This window comes from Narcine bancroftii, chromosome 3 (assembly GCF_036971445.1).
Source record: "Narcine bancroftii isolate sNarBan1 chromosome 3, sNarBan1.hap1, whole genome shotgun sequence".
In the NCBI taxonomy this organism is placed as follows: Eukaryota; Metazoa; Chordata; class Chondrichthyes; order Torpediniformes; family Narcinidae; genus Narcine; species Narcine bancroftii.
The window spans coordinates 109,423,492-109,450,765 of record NC_091471.1 but is presented as its reverse complement, the minus strand read 5'-3'; the positions used below and the strand labels follow the sequence as shown (position 1 = coordinate 109,450,765).

Below are 27,274 nucleotides of genomic sequence, written 5' to 3'. Positions count from 1 at the left end.
GCTGGAAGAAGAGGAAAGCGACAGGAAAGGGAGTGATAGGAAAGAAAAATAGCAACAGGAAGCCCAACAGATAACTAGCCCAGAAGAGGACCAACAGCAAGAAGCTATGCAAAAAAAACACCCAGCAAACTGAGGCAAGCAGCTCAACAAGAAAGTCAGAAGAGACACAGATACAAGGAAGAGAAGTAGAAGACAAACACAGGTGCAGACACACAAGAAGAAGAAGACCAAGCTCTGCACAGAGGGATAGAAGGTACAATAGATGGACAGTACATAGATTTTAAAAAATTAAGAACAAATAAAAGCATTAAAAGAATGGTTGACATTAGAATTTAGTGAAATGAAAGGAAAAATGAAAAAAGAAAAAGTGAGTAGAATAGAGCTGGTCATGACAGAAATAGGGAAAAGATTAGAAATGTGGAAGAATGAGAAATGGCTATAGAAATTGAAGTGAATGACAGAAGAAAATTGGAAGAAAGTGACAAAAAAGTTAAAGAATCACAAGAGATGTTAGCTCAGAAGATGGATATAATGGAAAAGTATAGTAGGTGAAACAACAAAGATAATGGGCCTAAAGGAAGATGAAGAAGGCACAAATAGGAAAGAATTTCCTATGGATCCCAAAGGTCCTGGGAATGCCAGAAATAAAGGAAGGAATGGAAATAGAAAGGGCACACAGAACACTAGCCCCAAAACCAGAGCCACAACAAAAATCAAGATCCATTTTAGTAAAATTTCTGAGATACACGACAAGAGAAAATATAGTGGAGAGGGCAAGGAATAAAATTAGAGAAGACAAAAAACCATTGGATTTTTTTTACCCAGACACAAGTTTTGAACTCCTTTAGGAGGAGCAAAAATCAAGAGCACAGCAAAATCAATCCTATGGAAAAAAGGCTATAAATTTGTTAAGATATCCAGCTGTGCTTAAAATATTTATCCCACGGGATCAAAACAGACTGTTCTCGGATCTGGAGAAAGCACGAGAATTTGCAGAACGCCTGCAGGACAGAAGGAGAGATGAAGAGATGTAACAAGAACGAAGAAAGATAACAAACTACATATAAAGATGTAAAAATAATAAGTAAAAACTAAAGAAGGGAAGTAAGGGAGAGAAAAAAAGGAGGGGAAAAAAGAAAAGAGGGTGAGCTTTGTTAAATGTGAGGATAAAAGTCTTTCCTGGAGGAGGTTTGGTGGGAGAGAATAACAGTCGCTGCGAAATCAGTTGAAGCTTGCCAGCAGGTTCGCAATCCAGATGGAGAGGGGAGTTGTGGTTGCCCGACAAGGGGCAACTCAGAGGAGGGGGGACACTTGGGGTTAAGGGAATTTTAGATGTGGGAGTTGTTGAAGTATTTTATGTTTTAGAAGTGTTGTTATACATTGAGTTCAAAAAGGGAAAAGTGAGAGATGAAAATGGGGAAAAGGGAAAGGTGGTGATGAGGATGTGGAAATGAGGTGTAAACAGAATATGAGATGGCCATGTTGAACTATATGACTATAAATATTAATGGAATACATAACCAAATTAAAAGAAAGAGGCTATTAAATTTATGAAAAAAGAAAAAAATAGATATAGCATTTGTGCAGGAAACGCATCTAACTGAAGTGGAATATAATAAATTAAGGAGAGACTGGGTTAGGGCACATAACGGCAGCATCATATAATTCAAAAGCCAGAGGTGTAGTTATATTAATCAATAAAAATGTACCAATCAAAATAAAGGAGGAAATAATAGATCCAGCAGGGAGGTATATAATTATAAAGTGTCAGATATACTCAGAATTCTGAAATTTGATCAATATATATGCACCTAATGAAGAGGATCAAAAGTTTATGCAAGATATTTTTTTGAAGATTGTAGATATGCAGGGGAATATATTGATAGGAGGAGATTTTAACCTTAATTTGGACCCAAAGGTGGTTAAAACTGGACAAAAGACTAACAAAAAGAATAAAGTGGTCAAATTTATGGTTAAATCGATGCAGGAAATGAACCTTATGATTTATGCAGAGGCAGCACCCAAGGGAGAAGGAATACTCATATTATTCGAGTAGACACAAAACATACTCAAGAATTGACAAGTTTTTGTTGTCAGCCCATATTCAAGGGAGAGTTATGAAAATGGATTATGAAGCTAGATTGCTATCTGATCATTCACCCTTGTCATTAGCAATAGAACCTGGAGGACATCCCACCAAGAACATATAGATGGAGATTAAACTCCATGCTACTTAAAAGGCAGGAATTTAGAGAATTTATTGTACGCCAAATTAAAATGTACTTTGAAATAATACGGAATCAGTGAAAGACAAATTTATATTATGGGATGCAATGAAAGCCTTCATTAGAGGGCAGATAATAAGTTATGTAACTAAGATGAAAAAGAACTACAATCGGGAAATAGAACAGTTGGAAAGGGAAATAGCAAGTACAGAAAAAGAACTAGCAACAAGGGAAGATACAACAAAAAGAGAATTGGCGAACAAAAAAATAAAATATGGAACATTACATACGTACAAGGTGGAGAAGAACATAATGAAAATAAAGGAAAAGTATTACGAGCGAAGAGAAAAAAAAACTGACAAAATATTAGCCTGGCAACTTAAAACAGAACAAGCTAAAAGAACTGTATTGGCATCAAGGAAAAAGGACAAACAAATTACATACATTCCAACAGAGATCAATGAAAACTTCAAAGAATTCTATGAACAATTATACCGAACTGAGAAAGAAGGGAAAGAAAACAAAATAGATGAGTTTTTAGCTAAAATTGAACTACCGAAATTGCAAGAGGAGCAAAACAAATTGATAAAACCATTTGAAATAGAGGAAATACAGGATATTTTAAAAAAGCTGCCAAACAATAAAATGCCTGGAGAGGATGGACTCCCAATAGAATTCAATAAAACATTTAAAGAGTTATTAATTCCTCCTCTTCTGGAAGTAATGAACCAGATAGAAGAAACACAAAAGTTGCCAGATTCATGTAAAACAGCAATAATTACAGTAATACCAAAGACGGGGAATGATCCACTAACACCACCATCATATAGACCAATATCTCTACTTAATTCAGATTATAAGGTAATAGCTAAACTATTAGCAAACAGATTAGCCGACTGTGTACCAAAAATAGTAAAACAAGATCAAACTGGATTTATTAAGAAAAGACTACCAGCGGATAATGTCTGCAAGTTCATTAATTTAATCCATGCAGTTCAAGGAAATAAGATACCAACAGTGGCTATTGCTTTAGATGCAGAAAAAGCCTTTGACAGCGTAGAATGGAATTATTTATTTTAAATACTACAGAGGTTCAACCTACCAGAAAAATATATTAATTGGATTAAAGCATTATATAAGGGACCATTGGCGAAGGTGACAGTAAATGGATATGTATCGAACCAATTTAAATTAAGTAGATCAACTTGGCAGGGATGTTCACTATCTCCCTCACTGTTCGCTTTAGCAATAGAACCATAAGAACAGAAAATAAAATTAAAGGGATAAAAATAAAGGAGAAGGAGTATAAAATCAGTTTATTTGCAGATTACATCATAGTATACTTAACAGAACAAGAAATATCAATAAAAAACTAGATAAGAAATTGAAGGAATATGGAGAAATATCGGAGTACAAGATCTACTCAAATAAAAGTGAAGTGATGCCAATGAATAATGCGGATTACACAGATTTAAGAAAGAATCACCATTTAAATGGCAAACACAAGCAATCCGATACCTAGGTATTAGATAATAATTTAGACCATCTATACAAATTAAATTATCAGCTATTAATGAAGAAATTACAGGATGTCTTAGAACATTGGAAAGAATTGCCACTAACATTGATAGGGAGGTTAAATTACATTAAAATGAATGTCTTCCCAAGGATACAATACCTATTTCAATCGTTACCAATTCCCTTAACAGAGAAATTCTTCAATGAACTAAAGAGAATAATAAGGAAATTCTTATGGAAAGGGGGGAAACAGAGGATAGCATTAGATAAATTTACAGAGTGATATAAACAAGGTGCTTTGCAGCTACCAAACTTTAAAAAATTATTGTAGAGCAGCACAATTATGGTATCTATCAGATTTTTATCAGACAAGGGAAAAACCAGATTGGACTAAGATAGGGCTAGATAAAATAGGGGAGAAGGTACCAGAACATATACTTTATAAGTGGGATGCAAAACTGGTGCAATATAAAAGTTTACCAGTACTGGCTCATTTACTCAACATATGGAAGAAGATTTACGTAGAAAGAAAAAAAAATTACTAAATAGCAAAATTATTATTGAGGCAAAATCAACTAATCCCTTTCACAATAGATAACCTTTCCTTTAGAGAATGGGAGAGAAAAGGAATTAAAAGAATAGAAAATTGTTTTTTTGGGATATAATTTATTAACATTTGAACAAATGAAGTACAAATTTGGAATAATTCACGGAACAATGTTTGCATACCATCAACTGAAAGCCTACTTAAAGGACAAATTGGGAAGCAGACTAAGATTACTAGAAGGAAGCAGCTTTGAATATGTGATTACAGAAACAACGATAATAAAAAGATTTATAATGAACATTTGATTTTGCTATGAAGCTTACATTTATAATGTACATCAAGCTGCAAGAGAAGGAAAATTATGAAATAAGCTATAAACCCAAACAAATGTGGGGAAAAAGATTTAAACAAAGATAAAAAATGAAATGTGGGAAAAGTTGTGCTCTGGAACTATGAAGAATATAATAAACACGAGGTTACGCATGATACAATATAATTGGTTACACAGGCTATATATCACGTCCCAAAAGTTAAATAAATGGGATCCAACATTATCAGATAGATGTTTTTGCTGTAAGGAGGAAATGGGAATAACAGTACATGCAATTTGGGCATGTGAGAAAGTGGAAAAGTTTTAGGAAGATCTAAATCAGGTATTAAATAAAATCACAAAAAGCAACATACCAAAAAATCCAGAGATCTTCTAAGTAATATAAGAAGTAAAGAATTAGGCCTCAAACTGGAGGAAGCGCAAAAAGGATTTATTATGATAGCCTTAGCTGTAGCAAAAAATGTATAATGTCAACTTGGAAATCAGAAGAGAGCCTGAGAGTACAGCAATGGTACATAGAAATGAATAAATGTATTCCATTGGAAAAAATAACGTATAATTTAAAAAATAAAGTCACATTATTTGAACAAATTTAGAAACCATACATGGAACACAACAGAGAGGGCTTGCCTCGGTCCTCCACCTACTAAAATGATAAGAAGACAAAATTACTTGATCCAGTTTGTAAAAGTATATGTCACAATTTTCTTGTTTATTTTCATTGTATGATGACATTGTTTAATGGTTTAATTGTATTGTACATGTTGAACATTTAGTGGGTTTGGAGGGAAGGTAGGGGGAAAAAAGGGGAGAAAATGCCACTGTGTATATTCAAGAGGGAAATGTTTATGTATTTTGATTGATATGGTTCATAGTGTGAAAAATTTAAAAATGAAACAAAAAAGATGCAATAGACCATTATGCAAATCATCCAAGCGTATTTTCAGAATCTCCAGTTCTCCATTACAAGCACCTGGAAATAGGCATAATGGCAGGTTGCACTATCTCTTACCTTGCTTTCACCATGTTAATGGTGCTAGTCATCCAAGCATCACACTGCATGGTAGGAGGGGAGTGCCTGAAGAGTGGGGTACATCCTCCTCCAATTAGAGCATACATGGACTACATGACCACAGCAACAAAGGCCTGCACCAGGTGCCTTCTTGATAAGCTTCATAGCAAAATCAAATGGGCATGCATAATCAGCCCTTCAACATTGGGACATAGTGGGTTCTGCACAATAAGAGGCTTTGGCTTAGAAACAAAGAAACCCACCTGGCAGAAAGCAATTCCCTCTGAACGTAAGGCACTGGTGATGGAGGAAGTGTGCTGACAAGAAACAGCCAGGTTTGTCAAAGCCATATCTCAGCCAAAACAAGGGCACTGGTCAAGGTGAGAGGCCATTGAGAGGAAGAGACTAACCTGAAAGAACCTGTGGAATAAGGAGTCAGATAGAACGAGCTTGATAATCAGAGACACGTGGTGTCCTGCCCTCTCCCGTAAACATAAATCTGTGGTTGAGAGAGGATCCAGCATGTTTCCTCTACGCAGTTACTGCTATGCTCAAGCACATTTTGGTTGGGTGTAATGACAAACATGGCCACATAATCAAGTGCTGAGATGCATAGCAGCCAAACTCGAAGAAAAGAGAACATCGAATGCCCTGCCAGCAAACACCCAGATCACCCTCCCATGTCTAACACTTTTCATCTGGGAGGGAATAAACCACAGGACCCACTCCTCCTCACTCCCAGATATAGGCCCATTGAACATGGTCAGAGATGGAAAATTGCCTGTAGACCTCGGCCAGTGACTCATCTTTACAGCACCCTTGGTCCTCTGGTTGAGCTCTCGGCAGAGTGTGTTCATCATTAAGCTGACAGCCCCTTGGGAGGGTGCCATGGACGAGGCACAAGAATGGAAGACACTAAGTTACTCTAATTTTGTCACAGAACAGCGAGGATGGAAAGTGAAGATGTGCCTGGTTGAAATTGGTTTTTGAGGATTTGTTGCCAACTCCATGACAAAGCTTCTGAAGGAAATATTAATCACACGTAAGGCCCTCAGAAAGGCAATTAAATCACTCTGACTCAGTCAAATCAAGCAGTCATTGGCTGTGGCTGAAAAGAAGGGATCTTATCTGGGCTCCGAAATGACCACAAACAGAAATGGATATGGGACACACACCCAGGTTTGATCAACCTGTTATGAGCCTTCCTTGGCAGAGGGTGTTTTGTGTTGAAAAGGCTGAAACACCCAATGATGCCAGGAATATAACTGAAGATGTCCCACGCTGGATAACATCTACTAGTGATCATCCTCCATCTTGGTAATTGAGGCAACAAATAAGAGACAATCAATCTAAACAATGCTGAAACAATACTCATCCTACAAATTAACCAAACATTCCTTATGCCATGGTTAATACATAAAATATCAAGGTCTGCTTCAATGGTGCTGAGCAGCCAATTATTATTAAACAATTTGAACAACACACTATAGAACCATAGAACATTACAGCACAGAAACAGGCCCCTTTGGCCCTTGTAGTCTATGCCAAACCTAGTCCTACTGACCTGCACTGTCCATATCCCTTCATACCTCTCTCGACATGTACATGTCTAAATTCTTCTCAAATGTTAAAATTGAGACCATTCACCACTTCAGCTGATAGTTTATGCCACACTACCACCACTCTGTGTGTGCAGAAGTTCCCCCTCATGTTCCCCATAAACTTCCCCTTTCACCCTTAACCCACATCCTCTGATTTGTATCTCACCTGCCCTCGGAAAAAAACAACTTAAGTTTACTCTGTCATCCTCATAATTTTAAGTACCTTTATAACATTCCTCCCCAATTCTTTTCTGCTCCAGGGAATGAAGTCCTAATCTGTTTAACCTTTCCCTGTAATTCAGTCCCTAAAGTCCAGACAATATCCTAGTACATCTTCTCTGAACTCTATCTATCTCATTGACACCTAACCTGCAGTTTGGTGACCAAAACTGCACACAATACACCAAATTTGGCCTCACTACTCTCTTATTGACTTTACATAACATCCCAACTCCGATACTCAATACTTTGATTATGAAGGCCTCGATGCCAAAAGCTCTCTTTACCACCCTATTCACCTGTGACACCATATTCAGAGAATTATGTATCTGAATTTCCAGATTCCTCTTTTGTACTGCACTACTCAGTTCCCTACCATTTAACGCGTTTGTTCTTTGTTACAAGCCCAGAGGACCCCAAAACCCAGCAGCAATAGATATTCACCAAGACAAATGGTTACTTAAACAAAAGTTGCTTTTAATTATCTTTAAACATGAAAACAGGAACACACTTTAACTTAACTAACCTAACGTAACCCCCTTCTAATTCTAAGTGCACGTGTATGTAATGTATATGCAAGTTCAAAAAAGTTCTTTGATTCACAGTCCAATCTCACTTTTCATTCCTCCAAGATTCGTAGCTGCTGGCACAGAATTTAACATTTATGAAGTTCACCAGGCTTTGGTGCTTGAAAGGTAATTGGTTACTGCTCAGGAAGTTTCTTGTTGGTTTGCAGAGAGAGATTTGTTGTTCGCTGGACACCCGCAACTGACTCCTTGTAACCAGCCACTTCACTGTCTTGCCGAAGAAACTTGCCCCATCAGGGTTTTCCAGATGATAGCCTCTTTCTTTCAGGTCATCAGAGTTCCTTTTTGTTTCACTTATTTCAAATGAAACATTAGGCAGCTAGTCCTCTCCTCTTGTATGATGCACAAGAGCTTTGACCAGGCTGAACTAAGCACTCACAACCCATCTTCCAAATGGGGTTTTCCATAAGATTTCCAGGTATTTCTGTTCCAGTCCCAGCTGCTGCTGACTAGCACTGCAGAATTTCTCCCCTCCCTCTGGCCTCCCCCCAGCCCGCCCCCCTCCCCTCCCCTCCTCCCCTCCCCTCCCCCTCCCCTCCCCTCCCCTCCCCTCCCCTCCCCTCCCCTCCCCTCCCCTCCCCTCCCCTCCCCTCCCCTCCCCTCCCCCCCTCCCCCCCCCCCCCTCTGCTTGCAGACCTTGATATTTTATGTATTAACCATGGCATAAGGAATGTTTGGTTGATTTGTAGGATGAATGTTACATCCCTGATGTTTCAGCATTGTTTAGATTGATTGTCTCTTATTTGTTGCCTCAATTACCAAGATGGAGGATGATCACTAGTAGATGTTATCCAGCGTGGGACATCTTCAGTTATATTCCTGGCATCATTGGGTGTTTCAGCCTTTTCAACACAAAACACCCTCTGCCAAGGAAGGCTCATAACAGGTTGATCAAACCTGGGTGTGTGTCCCATATCCATTTCTCTTTGTGGTCATTTCGGAGCCCAGATACGATCCCTTCTTTTCAGCCACAGCCAATGACTGCATGATTTGACTGAGTCAGAGTGATTTAATTGTCTTTCTGAGGGCCTTACCTGTGCTTAATATTTCCTTCAGAAGCTTTGTCATGGAGTTGGCAACAAATACTCAACAAGTTCCATTCCAGACAGCCAGCGGCTCCAATGAGTTCTTTCACCTAGTGCCTTTTTGTAAACAACAGTCCATTAGTGAAGTCTCTTGGGCACTCTCCAAAGCTTTTGCAAAGGCTCTTGGAGCCGACCTGTCTAGCATGAGCAGCGCTCCAGTATTTTAAATAAGATCTGTTTTAAAGTGTTTGTATGTGTCCTACACTAAAAAACCTGCCGCAATTTATCTCCCCAAAATGTATCTAATCTGTCACACCTTCCAAAGTGCAACACCTCATACTTGTCTGCTTAAATTCTATCTACCATTTTTTAGCATATTTTTCCATTTGGTCCAGATCCCTCTGCCACCTTTGCAAACCTTCACTGTCCACAATGCCGCCAATCTTAGTGTTATCTGCAAACTTGCTTTTTTTTTTGAAGACTTTATTTAAAATTTTAACATGAATACAATAGAGAATTACATTTAAAGAAAAATTTAAAAAATTAAAATAGTATGATTACAATATTACATCAGAAAACTACACAAAATAACCCCCCCCCGTTAATTGTAACACAATATTTGTAATCTAACTTAAAATTAGTCCAACCCTCCCCCCCAAAATAAAGAGTGAAGAGTTAATAAAATTAACATTATATATGGAAAAAAATACCCACTTACAAAAAAAGAGATAAAACTTAACCTAAAACAAAATTCTAACAACAAACATTTTTTTTATCAATACTAAAATATCACGGGGGGCGTGGCAAGATGGCGTAAGGATCAGACGTGCCTTCCAGTCGTCTCCTGACTCTATCTTATTTTGTCTAGAAATGCCCGTTAAAATTCTTTAAAAGTTTAGATAACTTCAGTGCTGTTAATTTAACTTATGATGGTACAATTGGTGGAAAAGAGCAAAAAAAAATGACAACAGATCATCAAAAAACTATATTTTCCAAAAGTTCAAGTTTTGGAGCCTACCTACAGGAAAGGCACCGGGGCTCAGCCTGAAATGGATCCCAGGAGAGAGGTACAGCTTTCGGATGTAGAGATCAATGTTACATCGGTAGAGCCCTGTAAAGAGGGCGCCAAACAGCCTTTAGAACAAAAAGTTACTCAGGTTCACACATGTGCAGTAGCATCTGACAGCAATGTTATGAATGAACCACTTGTAGTAACATCAGTTAAAGAACCGGCTGGGGAAAGGCATTTGTCAACTGTAGCGATGGCACTGCAAACTGCACCTCTTGAGATAAAAGAACCTATACAACTTGATGTATTGGGAGAAATTAATACATTATGGACTGGGGAAAATCCCGGCCAGTGTCCTCCAGTCACTGCTGGAAAGGCTGTGGCTGGGGTTTTCACATGCAGCTATACTACAAGGAAGGCAACCAGAATGAAGGAAGCAACAGAAGACACTTTGGTTATGCAGAAGAAGCAGGAATCTGTTGAGCCAGAATCTCTTCCAATTGAAAAGATTCTTGTGAATCTTGAATCTAAATTATCTTATACAATGCAGGGATTATCTAAGATTATGACTGAACTTGGTACTAGGTTCAATACTCTGATGGAAATAAATTCTCAACAGATGGCTGAGTTTGGAGCTTTTAAGCTTGAAGTGAGAGATAAATTTAATTCGTGTGAAGAAGATATAGACGAAATACGAGATCAAGTTTCAGATATGACCAAAATGGTCGAAGATTTACAAACTCAAAATAAAAATTTGGTGAAAAAGATTGATTATTTGGAAAACCAATCCAGACGAAACAATATAAAGATTATTGGTTTGCCGGAAGGAATGGAGGGACCAGACCCAAGAAAATTTTTTACTGAATGGATTCCGCAGGTGCTGGGTCAAGAACATTTCCCGGAAGGTATAATCCTGGAACGTGCTCACAGAGCCTTGCGTAGAAGACCTATTTCAGGTCAAAGTCCAAGACCTGTTTTGGTTCGTTGCTTGAATTATTACGACAGAGAAATAATTTTACGAGTGGCTATTAGAAATGCACAACAGAGAAAATCACCCTTGATGATTCAAAATAATCGAGTTTTCTTCTATGCGGATTTGAGTCAAGAAGTTATGTTCCAACGACAGGAATTCAATTCTGCTAAAGAGTTGTTGTGGAAGAAAGGTTATAAGGCAACCTTTAGATATCCAGCTGTTTTGAAGGTTTTTCAAGATGGTTACCAACCAAAGTTCTTTGATTCTCCAAAGGAAGCTATAGCATTTGCTCAAGAGCCGCCAATTACTCAGTTTCAACAGAGACGTAGTCCGCCGCGATCTCTAAGGAGACAAGAGATGGAAGAAAAGAGCCGTGCTCCAAGAAGGAATGGTTGTAATGGTGACTCGGTAGTTGGAGTTGATTAAAAGAAGAGTGTTTTTTTTTCTAATGTTTTTGTTAAAAAAATAGGAATATTAAATAATGATGATGTTAGTTTAAGATGAAGTGAGAGTTGGGGGAGAGAACTGGATAGGCACTATTTCCTGAAAGTCATCTGCTACGTGTGAGTTATCTCTCACCCATTTTTTTTTGGGAGTTACCGCATTGCGCGGTTTAGACGGGAAGGGGTATTTTTAATCTCCTACCCGTTTTTTTTCCTTTTTTTTGTATTATTAGATTAAAGAGTGAAGGGTTTTTTTTTGTGTTTATAAAAAAAGTATAAGAAAGTATTTGATTGTTTAAAAAACTAAAAATTGATGTGGTTTTTCTTGTAAAGTTTATTCAGTAGATAAGGTATATTTGAAATTTAAATGTGAATGGGATGGATAAGTTTTTTTTTAATATATTTTTTTAATTTTAAGGTGAAAGGAGTGGTAATTCTGGTGTATATGATTTTGCTATTTTAGTTATAGAACGAAGGGAATAATGGTGAAAGTTATAAATTGAATTGTACAATTCTTAATGAGGCTTGAATGTTGTTTGTGGTTTATGCTCCATTTGTTGAAGATATAGATTTCGTTGTAGATGTGTTTTATTATTTGGATATCTGAATTTTAATGTAATGATTGGGGATATTTAAATGTGGTATTGGAGCTTTTATTGGATAATTATTTAAGCGTAAAAGGGAAAAATGGTGGAAGAGTACTAAAATTGAACTGTACAATGCTTAATGAGGTTTGAATTTTATTTTAAGATGGTGGTTTATGTGACTAATATGATGATAGATGTGAAGTTAGTTGATATTTGGTGAAGGTTTATCTCGATAGAGAAAGTTTTTTTTCATCTTTTTTTTTCTCATGCTACAATTTTTTTTAAAGAATTGATTATTGTTTAAGAATTTTTGATAGACAATGTTACTAACTTTACTAATTTTTTTGTATTAAGTTTGAATTAAATATATGTTTCATCTTAACTCTTTGTTAAATATATGCATTTAAGTTTGATTTAAATATGTTTTTTAAGTCTGATATCTTAGTATTAATTATTTCTCTTTTTGTTAGTATTTTAATCGGTTATGTTTTTGTTTTTTTGTAAGTGGTTTTTTTTTCTCACATATATTATTAACTTTATTAATTCTTCACTCTTTAGTTTGGGGGGAAAGGGGGGGTTGGATTAATTTGAGTTGGGTTATTAATGTGTAATAATTATTGGGGAGGGTATAGTTTATTTAGATTACTGATACTGTATTGTAATTTTATTATTTTATTCTTAATTTTTTTTAATGTAATCTATATGTTATTCATGTTATAAAATCTTAAATAAAGTTTAAAAAAATACTAAAATATCACGCTTAAACATATATTTAAATCAAACTTAAATGCATATAATTAGCAAACGGAGTCCACTTTAACTTATAAAAAGACATCCTATCCTGAATTGAAAAAGATATCCTTTCCATAGTCAAACAAAATTTCATCTCCAAATACCACTTATCTAAAATCTTTCCAAGTAAGTGCTATACATTTCTTAGCCACGACTAAAGCTAAATAGATAAAGGAAATCTGATAATCCTCTAAACCTAAATCAATTAATGATTGCATGTTCCCTAATAAAAATATATCAGGATCTAATACAAAATGGATATTATATAAACTGTTAAAAATAGATTGAATACCTTTCCAAAACTGTTGCAATCGATTACAAAGCTAAACAGTATGCAAAAAAGTATTGGCCGTCTGATCACATCGAAAACAAGATTCCAACTTACTAAGACCAAATTTTTTTAATTTCTCCGGCGTTAAATATAGCTGATGAATAAAATTATAATTAATCATCACTAGTCTAGCGTTAATTAATTTCCGAATACTATTCTGACAAATTTCCATCCAAGCTTCTTCAGCTATTTTATGTCCTAAATCTTTTTCCCATTTCAACTTATCTTTATCCCAGTCTTTTTTACTATCAATTTCTTGTAAAATACAATACAAATCAGATATATCCCTTTTTTGGTATTGAAAGTACATATTCTTCAAAACTAGATTCAGGTAATAAAATCATATGTCGACCACATAACTGTTTTACAAAAGTTCTTAACTGATAATATACAAATATAGAATTTGCACTAATACCATATTTCCTTTGTAATTCGTCAAAGGAACAAACACAATCCTCAGAAAAACAATCAGATAAATTATTTATTCCCTTCTTTTCCCATTGTTTCAAAGTGGCATTGGAGACCGTAAAAGGAACAAGTTGATTATTATATAATGTCAATCTTCCAGAATATATATTTTTAAGTCCCAATTTTTTAAGTTTACTTGTCCATAAATTCAATAAATGTTTCAATATTGGCACATCGTAAGTTCGTAGTAAATTTTTATTCCATCAAAACAAAAACTCATGAGGAAATTTTTCTAAAATAACCGCCATTTCTATCTTTACCCAACTAGGTGGGTCGTCCATATTCATAATGCACTAAGAAATTTAAATTGAGCTGCTTCGTAATAATGCTGAAAATTCGGTAATCTTAAACCTCCAAATTGAAAATCCCACATCAATTTTCTCATTGCTACTCTCGGAAATTTTCCCTTCCATAAGAATTCTCTAATCGCTTTATACAAGTCCTTAAAAAAACTTTTTTTAAATAAGGAATTGATTGAAACAGATATTGTATTCTAGGAAAAATATTCATTTTTATGGTATTAATCCTCCCTAGTAAACCCAAAGGTAGATCCCTCCACCTAATCAAATCTAATTTAATCCTTTTTATTAAAGGAAGATAATTAATTGAGTATAATTCTTGAAATTTCGTATTAACATTAATTCCTAAATATTTAATTTGTGTAGTCCACTTCAAATTTGTCATATTTTTATACACGGAATAATCATCTTTACAAATTGGCAAAATTTCAGTTTTAGCCCAATTTACTTTATAACCAGATAATTGACCATAAATTTCTAAACATTTTTGAATTGCAGGTAAAGAAGTATCCGGAACCACCAAATATAATAAAACATCATCAGCAAATAAATTAATCTTGTATTCCTCATTCAGAACTCTCATACCTTTAACATTTTCATTTTGACGTATTAATTGTGCTAAAGGTTCAATAACTATAGCAAATAAAGCAGGTGACAACAGACATCCTTGTCTAGTAGATCTTGTCAAACTAAAAGATTCTGAAATTTGGCCATTAACAGCAATTCTAGCCTTCGGGCTATTATATAAAGCCTTTATCAATCCAATAAATGAAGAACCAAAACTAAATTTCTCAAGTACTTTGAACAGAAACTTCCATTCCACTCTATCAAAAGCCTTTTCTGCATCCAATGAAACCACTATTGGATAATTCAACTGAAATTTAGATTTATTTATCAAGGTTATTAATCATAAAATATTATCTGACGCATACCTATTTTTTATAAATCCCGTTTGATCACCATGTAACAACGATATTGGTCTATAAGAAGAAACCTATAAAGGGTCTTTATCTTTTTTTGGTATAACCGTAATTATTGCGTTAGAACAAGACTCGGGTAATTGAAAAGTATTATAAGTTTGTTGTAATACATCCTTATAAATAGAAGATACATCAGCACAAAATACTTTATAAAACTCTATAGAAAACCCATCTTCACCAGGTGCCTTTCCATTTGGCATATCTCTTATTGCCATTTCTATTTCATCGTCTGTAAAAGGTTTATCTAACTCTTGTCATCGGCAAACTTGCTGATCCAATTTACCACATTATCATCCAGATCATTAATGTAGATGACAAACAACAATGGTCCCAGCACTGATCCCGGAGGCATGCAGGCCTCAGTTGTGAGAAGTAAACTACTACTCTTTAGTTTCTCCCTTCTAGCCATTATTGAATTCAGTTCACGACTTCACCATGAATCCTAGGGTTTGAACCTGCCAGACTAACCTCTTGTGTGGGACTTTGTCAAAGGCCTTAATAAAGTCCATGTAGTCAAAATCCACAGCCTTTCCTTTGTCAACTTTCCTGGTAACCACCTCAAAAAAACTAAAAGATTGGGTAAACATGACCTACCAGGCACAAAGCCTTGTTGACTATCCCTAATCAGTCCCAGACTCTCCAAATAATTGTAAATTTGATCTCTTGGAGCACCTTCCAATAATTTACCACTAATAACATCAGGCTCACTGGCCTATAATTTCCACAGTTACTTTTGGTGTCTTCTTTAAACAACAGAAAAATGTGGGCTACCTTCCAATCCTCCGGTACCACACCTGTGGCTGAGGACATTTTAAATATTTCTGCCAGAGCGCTTGAAATTTCTACACTAGCCTGCCTCAATGTCCCACGGAATATTTTGTCAGACCCTGGGAATTTATCAACCCTTATTTATTTTAAACTGAAAACACTTCCTCCTCTTTAATCTGTATAGGCTCCATGACCTCACTGTTTGTTTTCTTTACTTCTCTCAACTCTGTGCCAGTTTCCTGAGTAAATACTGATGCAAAAAATGCATTTAAGATCTTCCCCATCTCTTTTGGCACCATACATAGCTGACCACTCTAATCTTTTGTCCCTTACTATCCTTTTCCAATCACATTGTCTGCCAAAAGAATCTCATGTCTTCTTTTAGCCTTCCTGATTTCTTTCTTGAGGTTTTTCTTGCATTTTTTATAGTCCTCCTCATTTGCTCCATTTCCTATATACCGCTCTCTTCTTCTGAACCAGATCCCCAATATCGTTCAAAATCCAAGCTTGTTAACCTTGCCTTTAATCCTACCAGGAACATACTTGTACTCTCAAAATTTCACATTTAAAGGTCTTCCTCTTACCTTGCACATCCTTGCCTGAAAACAACATCCTAAATTCATGCATTCTAGATCATTTCTCATTTCCTCAAAATTGGCCTTTCTCGGATTTACAATTTCAACCTGAGACCCAGACATGTCCTTCTCCATAAATAACTTGATTAATGGCATTATGACCACTGGGCCCGAAATGCTCCTCAACACATACTTATGTTATCTATCCTGTCTCATTCACTAATAGACAATCCAGTATTGCGCTCTCTCTACTTGATACCTCTATATTCTTCTCTCTTTGGCTTGGCTTCGCGGATGAAGATTTATGGAGGGTGTAAATGTCCACGTCAGCTGCAGGCTCGTTTGTGGCTGACAAGTCCGATGTGGGACAGGCAGACACGGTTGCAAGGGAAAATTGGTTGGTTGGGGTTGGGTGTTGGGTTTTTCCTCCTTTGTCTTTTGTCAGTGAGGTGGGCTCTGCGGTCTTCTTCAAAGGAGGTTGCTGCCCGCCAAACTGTGAGGCGCCAAGATGCACGGTTTGAGGCGATATCAGCCCACTGGCGGTGGTCAATGTGGCAGGCACCAATAGATTTCTTTAGGCAATCCTTGTACCTTTTCTTTGGTGCACCTCTGTCAAGGTGGCCAGTGGAGAGCTCGCCATATAACACGATCTTGGGAAGGCGATGGTCCTCCATTCTGGAGACGTGACCCACCCAGTGCAGCTGGATCTTTAGCAGTGTGGACTCGATGCTGTCGACCTCTGCCATCTCGAGTACTTCGACGTTAGGAATGAAAGCGCTCCAATGAATGTTGAGGATGGAGCGGAGACAACGCTGGTGGAAGCGTTCTAGGAGCCGTAGATGATGCCGGTAGAGGACCCATGATTCGGAGCCGAACAGGAGTGTGGGTATGACAACGGCTCTGTATACGCTTATCTTTGTGAGGTTTTTCAGTTGGTTGTTTTTCCAGACTCTTTTGTGTAGTCTTCCAAAGGCGCTATTTGCCTTGGTGAGTCTGTTGTCTATCTCATTGTCGATCCTTGCATCTGATGAAATGGTGCAGCCGAGATAGGTAAACTGGTTGACCGCTTTGAGTTTTGTGTGCCCGATGGAGATGTGGGGGGGGCTGGTAGTCATGGTGGGGAGCTGGCTGGTGGAGGACCTCAGTTTTCTTCAGGGTGACTTCCAGGCCAAACATTTTGGCAGTTTCCACAAAACAGGATGTCAAGCGCTGAAGAGCTGGCTCTGAATGGGCAACTAAAGCGGCATCGTCTGCAAAGAGTAGTTCACGGACAAGTTTCTCTTGAGCTTGCAGGCGCCTCAGATTGAAGAGACTGCCATCCATGCGGTACCGGATGTAAACAGCATCTTCATTGTTGAGGTCTTTCATGGCTTGGTTCAGCATCATGCTGAAGAAGATTGAAAAGAACCAAGCCATGAAAGACCTCTATATATTGATTTAGAAAACTTCCCTGAACAGATTTGACAAATCCCAAGCCATCCAGGCCTTTTACAATATGGGAGTCCCAGTCATTAAGTTAAATCTTCTACTATTACAACCTTATGATTCCTGCAGCTGTCTGCTATCTCTCCACAGATTTGCTCCTTCAATTCTTGTTGACTATTGGGCTGTCTTTAATACAGTCTCATGAATGTTGTCATATCTTTTCCTCAGCTCCACCCATATACCCTCAGTTGATGAATCCTCTGGTCTGTCCTGCCTGAGCACAGCTGTGAAATTTTCCCTGAAGAGCAACGCCCCTCCTCCCCCTTTCATTTCAACAAATCCACCCTCCCCCCAACTTCTATCGTGTCTGAAGCAATGGAAGCCCAGAACATTGAGCTGGCAGTCCACTTCTTCCTGCAACCAAGTTTCACTAATGGCCACAATCCCATATGCCTATCAACAGTCTAAGCTTGTCTGCAAAGAATTAGATGCACCTGAGAATATTTCCATCATGTACAACCCATTGATTTCCAACGGTGCATGCAATTTTCACATAATCTTTTCCCTCCTCCATTCCTCTATCTGCTCTGGAACTCTGGTTCCCATTCTTTTGCAAGTCTAGTTTATACCCCCTGTAGCAGCACCAGCAAATCTTCCCACAAGGATATTGGTTCCCCTCCAATTCAGATGCAAACCATCCTGTCTGAACAGCATGCACCCTCCCTTGAAGAGAGCCCAATGATCCAGAAACCTGAAGCCCTCATGTTAAGCTGTATTATCCTCTTATTTCTAACCTCACTAGCATGTGGATTGCAATCATGAGATCGCATCTCTGGAAGTCCTGTCCAACCTAGCACCTAACTCTGTAAACTCTCCTTGCAGGACCTCCACCCTTCCTACCCATGTCATTGTTCCTTACATGGATCACAACATCTGACTGCCCATCCTCCCTCTTGAGAATGCTGTGAACTCAATCTGAGATATCTCGGATACTGGCACCAGAGAGGCAACATACCATCTGGGATTCTCAGTCCCTTCCACAGAACCTCTTATCTGTCCTCCTAACTATGGAATCCCTGATCACTACAGCTCTTCTCATCCTCCCTTCCTAGTCACAGGATCAGACTGTGCCAGAGACCTGATCGCCATGGCTTGTCTCTGGTAGATCATTCCCCCCAACAGTATCCAAAATTGTATTCTTGTTATTGAGAGGATCAGCCACAGGGGTTCCCTGCACTGCCTGCCTTTTCCCTTTCCCTCTCCTGACTGTCACCCATCTACCCTCCTCCTGCCTTCTAGGTGTGATAGTGTCCCTGTAACACCTGTCTATACCCCTTTTGTCTCCTGAATGATCCAGAGGTCATCCAACTCCAGCTCCAGTTCCTTAACTCAATTTGTCAGGAGCTGCAGTTGGATATACTCGCAAATGAAGTAGACAAAGATACTGCCAGCTTCCCTGATGACCCACATTCTGCAGGAGGAGCATTCCCTTGCCTTGGCTGCCATTTCCACTATATATTACTAGAGGCAAAAATATATAAAACCTGCCCTTACCTACCTGCTGAATCCTTTTTGTTCCTGCAATAGGCTGGCCCTTTCTTCACCTCCTTCACCACCACCACCTCAGCCTCTTCTTGCCAAAACCTCTTGAGCCAAAGCCTTTCCAACTGACTCAGCCTACTCTGATAATGACTGCTCCACTACACAGCTCCTCACTTTTATAGTGATGTTTGGGTCACCTGACTTCAGTTGCCCTTGTTATCAGAAAATATAAACATTGTACTTTCCGTTAATGCTTTAAATGTGAGTGTAAAAAAGATTTGGGAATATGGTACTTAAAATTAAGGTAGACATCAAAAAATTATTTTTAAAAAATAATTTTATTTAAAAACACAGAAAATGTTGAAATAATTGAGGGAATTCAGTTTCACAAATGTAAAATCAATTTTATAGGTTTTCTGTGCATCTGTTTACTTTCAACCAACTTGTAAAGCAGAACTTTCAAGTCTCTCTGCCCTTCAGCCCTCTCTATGATAAAATGTAATCATTCTCTATTATATCATGATTTTCTTATGTTAAAAATTGATTTATAAGTGTTGGTTATTATCCATCGTGTTGCACTTTAGTTTTGCTTCATGCAATTTTATCTTCCTTACTCAAGGGTCGAGTTCTCCAAGTCCGCCTACTTTGGAGCAAATCCAAGTGAAAGGTAAGTAATTTTATTTTGTGCCAATTAAACAACTCGCTTTTTCCTACCATGTTGTTTTTTTCTTATCAAAGTTCTGCTCTGTTTGCTCTTTTTTCTCTCTCTATAGTTGCTGCCTAACCTATTGATCCTGGGTTACAAATGGAGTGTGGCCCAGTTCTCTTCAAATGGTAGATCCAGTGACAGCAATTAGGATATGCTGCCACCACTTCGACCCACACCCATGCACCCTCTACCCCCCGACACCCCAATACTAACTGCACAACCAGCAGTCCCATCAAGTATGTTCTCTTTTCTAGCATTATGATTTTTAAAACATTTATACACCTCTCTTTTACTTTCCCTCTTTCCTGAATGTCTTGCACCCAGAACTATTCAGCTTTTAATCTTTTGAGGCAAATCTTCAATATCATTGACTCTATGTCAGAATGCTCATTTCTGCCTGTATCATATTCATGTATTTTCATTCTTAAACTCCCTGCTTAATCTAAACTTTTGTATTTTGTATAATTCTATCTAATTCTGTATTATTTCTAACTCTAATGTCTTCAGTTTTATACTTCTCCTGAAGTTGACTCTCTTTGTTCGCTCATATACAAAACTTGTAATTTTATCTTTTGGTGGAAATATGTATCTAAAGTTTACTTGAATTGGTTTGTTTCAAGTGTATTGTATAAAAATATCTTTGAATTCAAGATGAGGCTATCTTGGTAGAATGTTTTTTTTGTAGATAAATCTATTAAGTACAAATTGGCAGTGAAATTGATGTGAGAAATTAAGCAATAAAGTAGAATGAAAACAGAAATATGAAAATTATTTAAATGTTCAAAAAGTAATTTGCCTAGAAATTCACATCTGTTGGTACTGCTTTAAACAAAAAACTCAATGGAGCTGCTCAGAATATGAACAGAGGAAAAGACCTTCAAGGGCAATTAAGTGTCCCCTACAAATAAAGATGGGAGAACAAGTCAATTCCACAGCACGAGAATAGGCCCTTCAGCTCATCTTGTCCAGGCCAATCAAGCTAGTCTCATTCAACTGCCTTTGGCCCATGTCCCTCTTAACATTTCCTTTATCCACTAATATAGGATAAAGCACTAGTAAAGGAATTAAACAACTACTTTGTGACAGTCTCAACAGAAAAAGATGCACAAATCTGCAAAAATACAAAGGATCAAGGATAGAGTGCCCTGTATTTTGCTTAACAGAGACCAATGATTTCACACTAAAATGTGCAAAGTATAACTTTAGTTCTATTTAACTAGAGAAATGTATAAATGATAATTTCATTGTTTGAATCCTAATTCTGTATTTTTCAGTTAAAGCTATTCTGAAGAAACGAGAATATGGGTCTACATACACTCAAAATAATTTCATCACAGCTATGCGAGCAATGAATGAGTTCTGTCTAAAACCCAGGTAATCATTAGTTGTATTAAAAGTATTATATTTTAGTTTTAAAGCAGAAAAAAAATTATAACTGCTGGATAATTGTTCTTTCTTTTGCCGTAAAGAACCTAGCTATATAAACCAAAAACTAAGTTTATGAATTCTGTTAAACCCAGGTATAAGAATGAGATAAATTACTAAATTATGAGATGTTCATATACCATATATGCAGTTGTATAGGATGACCATGGAATTTCCACCTAAAATGTTGGTTTTGAATGATGCCCTTTGAATAAGATGCCCCCTCCCCTCAAAATGGCACTTTCCGCTGACCAGTGATGCTGTTAAAAGCAAATCACAATATTTAACAATTATCATTTAAAGGTTTAAATTTTATTTGGATGTTTTAAAATAAATCACAGTAGGCTCCTGTAACAGGCCGGTTAAAACCTGTACAGAGCCGACAGCAGTTGGACCCTGCAGAGGAGTGCTGAGACTTCGTAAATTACTAACGAGTCATGCACGAGATTGCTTCGGAGCCGACAATTACTTCATCATCAAGGGAAGAAGTTTAGACTCTTTGTATAGGACTACCCCTGATTTTAAGGTGAAAATGTGGAATTTTGAGAACTGTCCTATACAATGGCATATATGGTAGGAAAGTGCATTGTTTTAACCATCTATTATTGATTCCAAATCTATGTTCTGAAAGGTGTCATATCTTGTATTTCAAAATTCTGTAATGTAGAAATCTTTCATTAAAGTAGGTATTATGTTTTGTGACAAATGATGTTGTGCTTGTATTGTATATAGATATGTTTTTGGGAGATAAATTGGGGCAGGTTTTTTTAGTGTAGGTCACATACAAACACTTTAAAACAGATCTTATTTAAAATACTGGAGCTAATCTCATGCTAGACAGGGCAGCACCAAGAGCCTTTGCAAAAGCTTTGGAGAGTGCCCAAGAGACTTCACTAATGGATTGTTGCTTACAAAAAGGCAACAGATGCAAGAACTCGTCGGAGCTGCAGGCTGTCTGGAATGGAATTTGCTGTTCTAAGAGGGTTGTTTTGTTTTGCAAGCAGAGAGAGAAAAACAAGTTTTCTCTCAGAGAGAGAGGGAGAATTCAGTTCTGCAGGGCTACAGTCAGCAGCAGCAGCTGGGGCTATAACAGGATAAGCTGGCAAGCTTGTGGAAAAACCCCATTCGGAAGATGGGTTGCAAGTTCTTAGTTCAGCCTGGTCAAAGCTCTTGTGGTTCATACGAAAGGAGAGGACTGGCTGCCTAATGTTTCACTTGAAATAATATAAACAAAGTGGAACTCTGTGGTGACCTGAAAGATAGAGGTTATTATCTGGAAAACCCTGAAGGGGCAAGTTTCATCAGCAAGACACTGAAGTGGCTGGTTACAAGGCATCAGTTGTGGGTATCCAACGAACAACAAGTCTCTCTCTCTCTAAAACTGACAAGAACCTTCCTGAGTGGTATCCATTTATCTTTCTAGCACCAAAGCCTGGTGAACTTCATAAATGTTAAATTCTGTGCTCAGTATAAGAATTGCCTGCAACCAGTGAACATGGAGGAGTGAGAAGTGAGATTAGACTGTGAATCAAAGAAGTTTTCTGAACTTACATACACATTACATACACGTGGGCTTAGGATTAGAATGGGGTTACGTTAGGTTAGTTAAGTTGATAGTAATAAGTTAAAGTTTGATCCTGTTTTCATGTTTAAAGATAATTAAAAGCAACATTTGTTTAAGTAACCCTTTGTCTTGGTGATTATCTATTGCTACTGGGTTTTGGGGTCCTCTGGGCTCGTAACATTTTTGGGGACTCGTCCTTTCAGATTGAAAATTGGAGTTTTGGGATCTTAAACTTTAGGAGTTTTTGTGATTTATTAGTTGGTTTTTCCAAGCTAATTTAAAGCTTGTGTGTGGAAAAACAGTAGCAATGGATCTTGATACATTTTTGTAACAACCATCACTTGCAGAGCAAGAGAAAAAAGGAATTGATGGTTATTTCTAAGGCATTAAAGCTGACTGAAGTCAAGCATTGGATGAGGAAAATACAAATACAGGGGATTATAGTGAACTACAATTTAGGTTAGGGAAAATTTGTTGATAAAGACTTGGAATATTTTCCAGAGGATAGATCTTTTGAATTGGAATTGGAGAAATTGAGGGTGGATGAAGAAAGAGAAAAACTGAGGGTGGAAGAAGAAAGAGAAATCGAGGGTGTTAGAGGCTGAAAATCAGGAGTGAAAAATGAGGATATATGAGGAAGAGGAAACTGAAAAATGGAGGAAGAGGTAGATGAAAGACAGAGGGAGGATGATGAAAGACAAAGAAAATATGACTTGGAAAAGGTTTCAATTAGAGAAGTTAAAAATTGAGTTAGAGGGAAGTAAGAGAATTGGGGCTGTAAATCCTGGGGAGAGGTTTTTGCCGGTAGAGAGGTAAATCTAGTTCCTCCTTTTGATGAGGGAGATATAGATACATATTTTCAGCTTTCTGAAAAGGTTGCTGAGAGCTCAAGATGGCCAAAAGAAAAATGGCCTCGTGTGCTTCCAAGTGTATTGAAGAGAAAAGCACAAATTGCATACTCTAGTTTGACTTCAGGTCAAGTGGCAAATTATGCTACTGTTAATCGAGCAATATTGAAAGCTTATGAGTTGGTTCTGGAAGCATATAGACAAAAATTTAGGAGTTTGGTGAAAACATGGAATCAATCTTATATAGATTTTGCTCTGGGAAAATCTGTATGTTTTGACTGTTGGTGCACCTCAGAAGGAATAAATAATGATTTTGACAGATTGAGAGAATTGATACTAATTAAGGAAATTAAAAGGTGTTTTCCAAATGAGATTAAATGATACCTGGATGAGAGAGACGTGGGGACGTGGTGGCAAATGGCTAGATTAGCAGATGAATTTGCCCTGATTCACAAAGGTACATCTCAGAATAGTAGGTATTTTCAGAGAGTTAATGTGGAACAGATTAGTAAGCCTGTTCAGAGGGTTAATGTGGAGCAGACTAGTAAGCCTGAAATTGAGTGTGGGGAGAATATTAAGAGAAAAGATGAAGAGAAGGTGGGAAAGGACAGAACTTCTGGATTTCTATGTCATTTTTGTAAGAAACATGGTCATTTTATTGCAAATTGTTTGGTGTTGAAAAAGGTTTTTCCGGAAGCATGTATTCAGACAGTTGAATTTAAGGAGAGCAGATGTTCCAAACATGGAGAGGGTGTCATGGATGTTTTCAAACTTTTTGTTTCAGAGGGCTTAGTTTCAGTATAGAAGGGAGAATCACAGGTTCCAGTTAAAATTCTTAGGGATGCTGGGGCTGCTCAATCACTATTGTTGGAAAATGTTTTAACTCTCGATCAAAAGACTGACACAATGGAGACGACTCTTATTAAAGGTGTTGGAGGTGAGGTAGAATCAATGTCGCCTCACAACATAGTGCTGAATACAGAATTAGTTAAAGGACTTGTAGTCAGAGTAATTTCAAAGTTTGCCATGCCGGGTGTCTCATTTTTATTAGGGAATGATTTGGCAAAGTTGTGTCAGTTTTGAGATTAATAAATCAGCCTAGTAAGGATGAGGTTGAAGAGGATTGTGAGATACATCCTGCATGTGCTGTAACAAGGTCTTTGTCTAAGGAAATTAGGAGAGTTGATGAAGGTCCAGTTGATAGAGACTTGCCTCGTCCTTCTGAAATAGTCTTGAAGGAGCAGGTTAACTCTAGTAGTAAGGATTTCTCTTTGTCAAGAAAAGGGTTAATTAAGCAACAGAAAACAGATACAGATCTTAGTGACTGAAGGGACAAAGCAGTAAGTGGACAGGAGATTGAAGAAATTGTTTGTGGATATGACTTGAAGGGTGAATTGTTATTGAAACCTTATTATGAGGATAAGGGTAGTGGGGAACAATCTGTATCAGAGGTGTTAGTTGTTGACAGGGTTGAGAAAGTTATGGATCATAAGATTATGGAAACAGAATCTTGTGAGGGTAACCTTAAAGAAACCATGGTTCCTGTGTGCCTGTCTAACTTGGCAATTTTTGAAAATTTGGAGGAAAGGTTGGGCCATCTTAAGTCACAAGAACATATGCAGTTGAAAGAATTAATTTTTAAATATACAAATTTGTTTCCTGATGTGCCATAAAGGGCATTAGTGATTTATCATGATGTGGATGTGGGAGAATCAAGTCCCATAAAACAACACCCATATAGAATAAACATTCAGAATGTAGTGAAATAAAGGATCAGGAGGTGGAATATATCTTTAAAAATGATATTATTAGACCTCCAAACTCAGATTGGTGTTCTCCTTGCATTCTGGTACCTAAACCAGATGGAACTGTTAGGTTCTGTACAGATTATAGGAAGGTTAATTCAGTAACTAAAGCAGATACTTATCCTATTCCGAGAATAGATGACTGTATTGATAAAATTGGCAAAGCTAAATTTCTTACTAAGTTGGATTTGTTGAAGGGTTACTGGGTGTGTCTCTAACGGAGAGAGGAAAGAATATTTTGGCTTTTTTAACTCCATCTGGTTTATAGGAGTATAATGTGTTACTTTTTGGCGTGAAAAATGGCCCTGCAACATTCCAAAGAATGATTAATTCGGTAATCCAAGGGTTAACACATGCAGGTGCTAATATTGATGACTTGGTCACAAAAAGTGAGGCATGGGAAAAACATCTAAGGGAATTGGTCAATTTGTTTGCAAGATTATCCAAAGCAAATCTAACTGTTAAATTAGCAAAAAGTCAAATTGCAAATGTCACTGTAACATACTTGGGTCACATAGTTGGTCATGGCAAAGTTGCACCTATTCAAGCAAAGATTAATGCAATTTCTGAGTTTCCTATTCCCAATGGCAAGAAAGCAGTGAGAAGGTTTTTAGGAATGGCAGAATATTATAGGAGATTTTGCTGAGGTTGCTCTTCCTTTAACCAATGTTTTGAAGAAAGCGGAGAAATTTGTGTGGACTAAAGTTTGTCAGACAGCTTTGGAAAATTTAGAATAGATGCTATGCCATTGCCCTGTGTTAAAATCTTCTGATTTTGACAGACCATTTTCTTTAACAATGGATGCCAGTGAGGGGGCAGCAGGTGCAGTTTTGTTACAAAAACATAATGAAATTGACCATCCAGTTGCCTACTTTCCAAAAATATTCAATATTCATCAAAAGAACTATTCCACTATTGAGAAGGAATTGATGTCTATAATATTTGCTCTGCAGAATTTTGATGTATATCTTAGCACCTTTCATGAACCAACTGTGATATTTACTGACAACAATCCACTGGTGTTTTTGAATAAAATGAAGAATAAAAACAGAAGATTGTTAAACTGGAGTTTAATATTTCAAGAATATAATCTGCAAATTATTCATATCAGAAGTACAGATAATGTGATAGCAGACTGTTTGTCAAGATGTTAAAATTCATCATGTATTGAAAAACATATTCTCAACATTGGGTTACATTGTTATAACATATATATTGTGTATTATTATTTCTTTAGTAATTTTAAAGTCAGTTCAGTTATTACTGAGTTTAAACTCGAGTTAAAATTCCTTTGTAGGGGAAAGTGTGACAATTTATGTTGTGTTTGTATTGTATATAGATATGTTTTGGGGAGATAAATTGGGGCAGGTTTTTTTTAGTATAGGTCACGTAGAAACACTATAAAACAGATCTTATTTAAAATACTGCAGCTCTGCTCATGCTAGACAGTCCAGCGCCAAGAGCCTTTGTAAAAGCTTTGAAGAGTACCCAAGAGACCTCACTAATGGATTGTTGTTTACAAAAAGGCAACAGATGAAAGAGAAAGCTGCAGGCTTTCTGGAGTGGAACTTGCTGTTCTAAGAGGGTCGTGTGGTTTTGCAAGCAGAGAGAAAAATGAGCTTTTCTCAGAGAGAGGGGGGAGAGAGATCAGTCAGCAGCAGCAGCA

General features: G+C 37.2%; 1 protein-coding gene across 3 annotated transcripts in view; it reads left to right on the top strand.

The window, feature by feature from the left end:
* slc30a9 (solute carrier family 30 member 9) overlaps positions 1 to 27,274 on the top strand; it is a 125,367-nt gene that overhangs the window by 46,012 nt on the left and 52,081 nt on the right. For all 3 annotated transcript variants that reach the window (XM_069924790.1, XM_069924792.1, XM_069924793.1), the window contains 2 exons: positions 19,877 to 19,924; positions 21,241 to 21,340. In XM_069924790.1, coding sequence (XP_069780891.1) covers positions 19,877 to 19,924; positions 21,241 to 21,340 — 148 coding nt within the window. The remainder of the gene's footprint in view (positions 1 to 19,876; positions 19,925 to 21,240; positions 21,341 to 27,274) is intronic.